Here is a 7,260-nt window from a genome sequence, read left to right as displayed (position 1 = left end):
ACATGTACAATATCTTTGGAAAATAAGATGATATTGTTAGTGTCATATTGGACTGATAATGACAGTGCATACTTACTCTTAAATGTCATAGTTTTTGGTATAATTTGTCTTCCACGTTTTTTTTTTTTTTTTTTTTTTTTTTTTTTTTTTTTTTTTTTTTTTTTTGGGTGTCTAGTTACCATTGATTTTACACAAGAAAATTAATCATGGATCAAAATTGGATGAACTACCCCAGACAATCAGATGAGTATAAAAGAGGGCTAAATGCATTTCTTGATCATTCGTTTGCCTACAATGCCGTTGGGGAACAAATTTGTTGTCCTTGCAAAAATTGTAAGAGGCGATTTTTCCATTATAGACATAATGTATATGATCATTTGGTAGTTGATGGGTTTGTGAAGGGATACAAGGAGTGGGTTCTTCAAAAAGAACAATCTTCATCATCTTGTAATGACCCAAAACCTGGTGGTCAGAACACTTATGATGATATTCATAGTTTATTAAATGATACATTTAGAGATGTTGCTGAAGAGCCAAATTCATGCCAAGGGATTGAAGATGAACTGAATGAGGAAGCTAAAAAGTTTTACAAGTTGGTTGAAGAAGGGAAACAAGAGTTATATCCCGGTTGTAAAACTTTCACTAAGCTGTCTTTTCTTATTCGTTTATACCTCTTCAAATGTCTTAATGGATTAAGTAATGTAGCAATTGGTGATCTCTTGGAGCTTTTAAAAGAAGCATTTCCCATGGCTAATCTTCCTAAATCCTCCTATGAATCAAAGAAAATTATTAAGGATTTAGGTCTTGATTATAAGAAGGTACATGCTTGTCCGAATGACTGTATTCTCTATAGGAAGGAATACGAATCAGCTCAAGAGTGTCCTAAGTGTCATTTATCTAGGTGGAAATCTGATAAGGTTCCTGCAAAGGTTTTAAGGCATTTTCCTTTGAAGCCTAGACTTCAAAGATTATATATGTGCTCAAAAACCGCGGAATCAATGATTTGGCATCATAAAGGACGTCCAAATGACAATAAAATAAGGCATCCAGCAGATGGACAATCTTGGAAGCAATTTGATTCATTGTACCCTAATTTTAAACAAGAACCACGCAACGTTCGATTAGCACTTGCCAGTGATGGGTTCAACCCTTTTCGAACGATGAGTGTTTCTCACAGCACATGGCCAGTTGTATTGATCAACTATAATCTCCCTCCTTGGTTGTCAATGAAACCCGAATATTTTATGTTGTCTTTGTTAATTCCAGGCCCTAAGTCACCAGGAAATGACATAGACATCTATATGCAACCACTAATTGACGAATTGAAGGAATTGTGGGAAAGTGGAGCAGAGACATATGATGCATTTCATAAGCAAACATTTAGGATGCACGCAGCTTTAATGGGGATAATAAATGATTTCCCAGCCTATTCTATGTTGTCGGGGTAGCGCACCAAAGGCCATTACGCGTGTCCTTGTTGTAATCATGATGTGACACCTTTGTATTTGAAACATAGCAAAAAAAATTGCTACACGGACACTCGTAGGTTTCTAGATATCAATCATCCTTGGCGACAAGATGCAAAATCATTTGATGGCAAAATAGAGGATAGATGTGCTCCTCAACCTTTATCAGGTAAAGAGGTGTTACAAGAATTGGAACACTTTGTAAATGATTTTGGGAAAACAAAGAAACCTGGAGGGGGTGATGGTCACTGGAAAAAGAGGTCAAAATTGTTCGAGTTGCCATATTGGGCAGATATTGCGTGCCGTCATAATCTTGATGTCATGCATATTGAAAAGAATGTCTTTGATAATGTGATTGTTACATTGTTAGACATTCCAGGTAAGACAAAGGATCATCATAAGGCAAGACTAGATTTGATGGAAATGGGAATTAAACCTCATCTTCATCCATATTTATCAGATGATGGTCAACAACTTTTGATACCTCCTGCATCTTTTACAATGGGAAATGCAGAAAAAGACCTTTTTCTTAAAGTCATCAAAGAAGCTAAACTTCCTTATGGGTAGGCATCAGATTTAGGAAGATGTGTTCAAGGTAAAGAAAGAAAACTTGTTGGCTACAAAAGTCATGATGCACATGTAATGTTGCATCACCTAATTCAAGTTTGCGTTCGAAAAGCATTGCCGAAAAGTGTTGCATTACCCTTGATCAGATTGGATAATTTCTTCAGACACATATGTAGCAAAGTTATGAGTTTAGAGGAGCTAGAAACATTAGCAGCTGAAGTTGTAGAGATACTTTGTGAGTTTGAAATGTTATTCCCTCCTGCTTTCTTTGATATTATGATGCACCTTCCAGTTCACTTAGTAGACGAAATAAAGTTTGGTGGACCAGTGCAATATCGCTGGATGTATTTTGTTGAGAGATACCTCTGCAAGTTGAAATGTTATGTACGTAATAGAAGTCGTCCAGAGGGTTGTATAGCAGAAGGTTATTAGATGGAGGAATGTTTGACATTTTGTTCTAGATATTTGCATGATGGGGTCAAGACTAGGTTGGATAGAAGATGTGCTAGAAATCGTGAAAGTAATCCAAATGAGGATGAAAATCCCTTTTTTCCCAAGGGAGGATATCCGATTGGACGTGGTAAGAGGAAAAGAAAAGGCAAGGGATTTTCATTGGACTTTCAAAGTTTAAAGCAAGCTCATAGATATTGCATCTTCAATTGCAATAGTGAAATAGTTGACAAATACATCGAGTAAGTAAGAAAAATTCAACTGTTGTAAATACTACAATTTATTTTTTGGATTTCATTTATATTTATTTTATTTTATTTGTATTAATTACTCTTTTTGAATTTAGGGAACACCAAAATTTGGTGAATAGCCAAAGTCGAAAGCGTAGATGGGATAGAGCTCGAGCTCATAGTTTAGAGTTTATTGGTTGGTTCCAAGATAAGATACAAAGAGATCATGTTGAGGGCAATTTGTTTTGGTTAGCTAAAGGTCCCAATCCTAAAGCAAGAAGGCATAGTGGATATTTTGTAATGGCTATAGGTTTCACACTTGGGATCGTGATTTAAGGTTGAAAAGTCAAAATTATGGAGTCACTCTAACAGCTTTGACTTCAAGTTTTGCTAGCTCAAGGGACCAAAATCCTATCAATGAAGATGTTACATACTATGGTATTATAAAAGATATTATTGAGTTGGATTTTTGGTCTCAGTTTAGTGTTGTGCTTTTTAGATGTGACTGGTTTCTTGCTGGAATTGACGACCATCAGCTTACTTATGTGAATTTCAAAAAGACTTGTTACAAAGATGATCCATTTGTTTTAGCATCTCAAGTTCATCAAGTTTTTTATATCCAAGACCCTGAAGAACATGATATTCATTATGTAATGAAACGAGTTCCAAGAGACTTCTTTGACTTTGAGGGAACATTGAACACTGAAACATATTGGGAAGAGCCTGTTGATTATGGTTTCAATTTCACCCATTCTACTGACCTGGATGCTAGTCAAATAGGATCAAGTTCTAATGTACGGTCAGTTGGTGTCACAAGTATCTTACACGAACCTGATAATGTAGGTGAACATGAACAGGACTCTGAATATGATGACACAGATTGGGATTGGATGCACGCCACTGATGATCCCCTAGTGCTTGGGTCTTAAGGATGATGGCTCTTGGATATTTTTCTGCTGTTCATTTCTATTGTTTCACTAATGTTAGTTTTATGTATGTAGTCTAAAGTCATATTGGCTTAAAAGGACCTGAATCATCAAAGTTGACCGAATATGAGAAACAAAGGAACCTAACTATTGAAAAAAATGCTCTCAAATTCAAAGAGCTTGGGATGAATAAGTTGGCTAATGATTTATTAGCCAAAATTAAGAGCTTGCAGCAAATAGACAAAAAGAAAGACAAGATCATAGAGTTGAAAGATCAAGATTATGTGTCAGATGAAGATCAATTTGATGACGATGATGATTCAGAACAAGAATTTTTTGAAGTCCCAAATAATGAGATAGAAGAAACTAATGAGTTAGTGGAAACACTAACAAAATCTATATCTAAGAAGGTACTTACTAAATATTTGTCTTCTTTGATTTCTGAAGTATAAATGAGTTTTATTTTATGTAATCTAATATTCGGTGCTTTTATTCTGCAATCTGGGTGATGACTAAGGAACTTGCATCTGCTAAGAGAAAAAAGAAGCCATTATGTCCTTCCATGGCGATGGATGATTTCATAAAGTTGCAGCAACAAAAAGATCCAAGTGAAACTCAACAAGTAGATGTAGAGATACAAAATTTGGAAACACGTTTAAGATCCAAGCGAAAGCAAGCTGCTATAATTCCATCTGAAAATCAAAGTGATGTCAGTGTCATAGATAATCAAGTAGTTGTCCCTCTGGAAAAGCAAGGTAATGGTACGAACAAATTATTGTTTTTACTTTCTATGTTAGGTTTTTTCAACATTGAAATTTTTCATTACTTGATCAGACCCCAAGAAAAAAACTAGAGGGCCAAGGAATATGTTTGAGGTTCATGCTCGAAAATGGAAAGACCGTGTGGCAATCTACTGTAATGATAAAGGACAACATGTAGGCCCTTCTAAAACTAAGGATGAACTTAGTTTATTTCTTGGAACCATTGCTCGTGATCACAATTGGGCACCCTTAATTTATACTAATTGGCACAAAGTACCTAACAAGGATAAGATTTGGGAATATGTTCAAGTAAGCTATTAGTTTTGCATAAAATTTACTTGTTAATTCTTTGTCATAAAAAGATCCTTTAATTTATATTGTTGTACTTCTTACTACAATGGTGATAACTTTTTTTTTACTAGAGCAAGTACATCCTTCCGACAACAGCTAAAGATTGGGTTCTTACAACTGTTGATTGGTGTTGGAGAGGTTGGAAATGCCGACTTAAGAAATTACATTACTACTCATATTCCAACAACAATGATAGATGGAAGTTTCGCCCATTGAATGTGCCTGAAGAACATTTCAAAACTCTTCTAGCTTACTGGAATACACAGGCAGCAAAGGTAAATAAAAAAAATATTACATTATGAATAATTATCCTGCTATACATCATGCTTAACTTCTATTTTCTTTTATAAGAAAACAAGCTTGCAAAATTTTGAAAATCACATGCAACAAGACAACATGCATACAACTGGTCCTAAGGGTTTTGCGGGTATACATCAGGAAATGGTGAGAATATTATGTTATACATAATTTTAATAATGAAAGTTGAATTTATATATTAGTACAGTAATGTTTAATTAATTTTGTATGAAACACGGTTAGAAATGGATGGAGAAGCACCATCAAAATTAAAGATGTTCGAACGAACGCGGCGTCGTCAAGAAGGAAGGATTTATAAGACATCTGCTGACGATACACAAAAGAAAATTGTGGGTACTTTTGTTATAAATGTATGGGTTATAATTTTATTCATCAACTAAACCTTAAATGAATATTTTCCTACTGGTTTTTATAATGATACAGGAAGCAATGAGGCGTTTGGAAGCATCCCAAGTAGATGTAAGTGATGATTCTAAAAAGGATCCATTTGATGTAGTAATGAAAGAAGACCATAATGGATATGTTCGTCTAATTGGGAAAGGAGTTTCTCGTAAAAAGTTGAAGGCAAGTGGAGCTAGTAATGCACTGGTTTTTCCAACTGAGGTTATGGAGACCATTAAAGCTGGTGTGCAAAAGGATATGCTTGCTGAAAAAGAAGAACTAGATAAGGAAAAGGAAACACATGCTGCCAAAGTAGCTGAATTCACTGAGATGCAAAAAAATTATGAAGCTCAAAAGGAGAGTCTGGCACATGAAGTGGTATCTTTAGTACTTGCTCAACTTAGTGGAGAAAAGGACCTTAATATTACTCCAGAGTTAATCACCAAGGTTGTTGTATCTACTATTGATGATGGTGCAAAAACTTAGGCATTAGCCACTGTTGAATCAGGTATGTTCCCTTTTTCATAAAAATATACCTCCCCCTCTAATCTCTCTGCCCCCCCCCCCCCCTCCAATCTCCATTTCTCTATCTTTATCTTTTGAGATGTCCTATTGTGGTTTGTGAACTTTGTTATTGTTATTGAATCTTGGTATGAAACACCCCTAATTTTGGGTAGTCCAATTTATAGGGGAAACTCTGCTGAATTTTATACTTGAATTGGTTTTCATCTCTCTTTCTTAATCGTATGAATTGTCCTATTCCGATTTGGGAACTTGGTTTTATTGTATTTGAATCTAGATTTGAAACACTCCCATTTTCTGTGTTGTCCAATTTATAGAGGAAACTCTGCCGAATTTTCCACTTGAATTATTAATTTTAATTCCTAGCATATTTTCTATCATTGATTTTGTTTTGTTTATGTGTACATATATTTTTGCAGGATATTTATATATGGAGCACTGGAGCATACAACTTTTTGTAAATTGAAGTATTAAGCCCGTTAGTATTAGGCGACATTTTGAAATTAGATTTGATTCACATTTTGGTATATATGCAAGTTTTTGGACATGTCAGAAGCCTCGGTAGGATATATGTATGCAAGTTTTTGTACATGTAATTAAGAAGGCTTAGTAGGATATATATGTATGCAAGTTTTTGGACATGTAAGAAGCCTTGGTAGTATATGACTATATGGGTTAATGTAATTGATTGATATATACTACCCATATGATGTATGCACATTTAAAACATATTAAGCCACTTTATCTATGAATCTTATGTATTAAATTACAAGATTGTGCAAATACATTTTATAAAATAGTAGGATTATCTAATTGGGTACATTTAATTTAATTTGCAAAAAATATAACTGTTGTGCTAGATACTTGAGTTGGTTGCCAAAAGTTCTCATAACACACTATTTACAGCAAAAAAACCGTTGGTATAGGTAGTGGCTAATTGTTGCAAATCAAATATAAGCGTTGGCTAAAATTCAAAGATAACTGTTGTTTTAGATAGACAAGCGTTGCATTAGAAAACCGTGGCCATAGGAAATCTAAGGCGACGGTTTGATAATTTCGTTGCCATAGATATCAAAAGTGTTACCTAATACCTAAGGCTGCGCCACCCTAATGCGACGGTAGCAAACCATTGCCAAAGACCTACTGCAACAGTTTTTGAATCTATGGCAACCATTTCAGGCCGTTGCCTAAGCCCTTTTTCCTTGTAGTGGATGTAGGGAAATGGAAGTAACATTTAGGGGAGTTAACTAGTTATGCAAATCTCTGAAAAAGAAAAATTCCTTAGGTA

At 34.8% G+C, this 7,260-nt stretch overlaps 1 protein-coding gene across 1 annotated transcript; it reads left to right on the top strand.

The window, feature by feature from the left end:
* Positions 1-206: 206 nt before the first annotated feature.
* Positions 207-2,033, top strand: LOC145632948 (uncharacterized). The gene is made up of 2 exons (XM_081685268.1): positions 207-1,435; positions 1,517-2,033. The coding sequence occupies exons 1-2, from the start codon at positions 207-209 to the stop codon at positions 2,031-2,033; spliced, it is 1,746 nt and encodes a 581-aa protein (XP_081541394.1).
* Positions 2,034-7,260: the final 5,227 nt, after the last annotated feature.

This window comes from Chenopodium album, chromosome 5 (assembly GCF_948465745.1).
Source record: "Chenopodium album chromosome 5, dcCheAlbu1.1, whole genome shotgun sequence".
Classification (NCBI taxonomy): Eukaryota; Viridiplantae; Streptophyta; class Magnoliopsida; order Caryophyllales; family Amaranthaceae; genus Chenopodium; species Chenopodium album.
The sequence above is the reverse complement of the archived record's forward strand: the minus strand, read 5'-3'. Positions and strand labels throughout refer to the sequence as shown.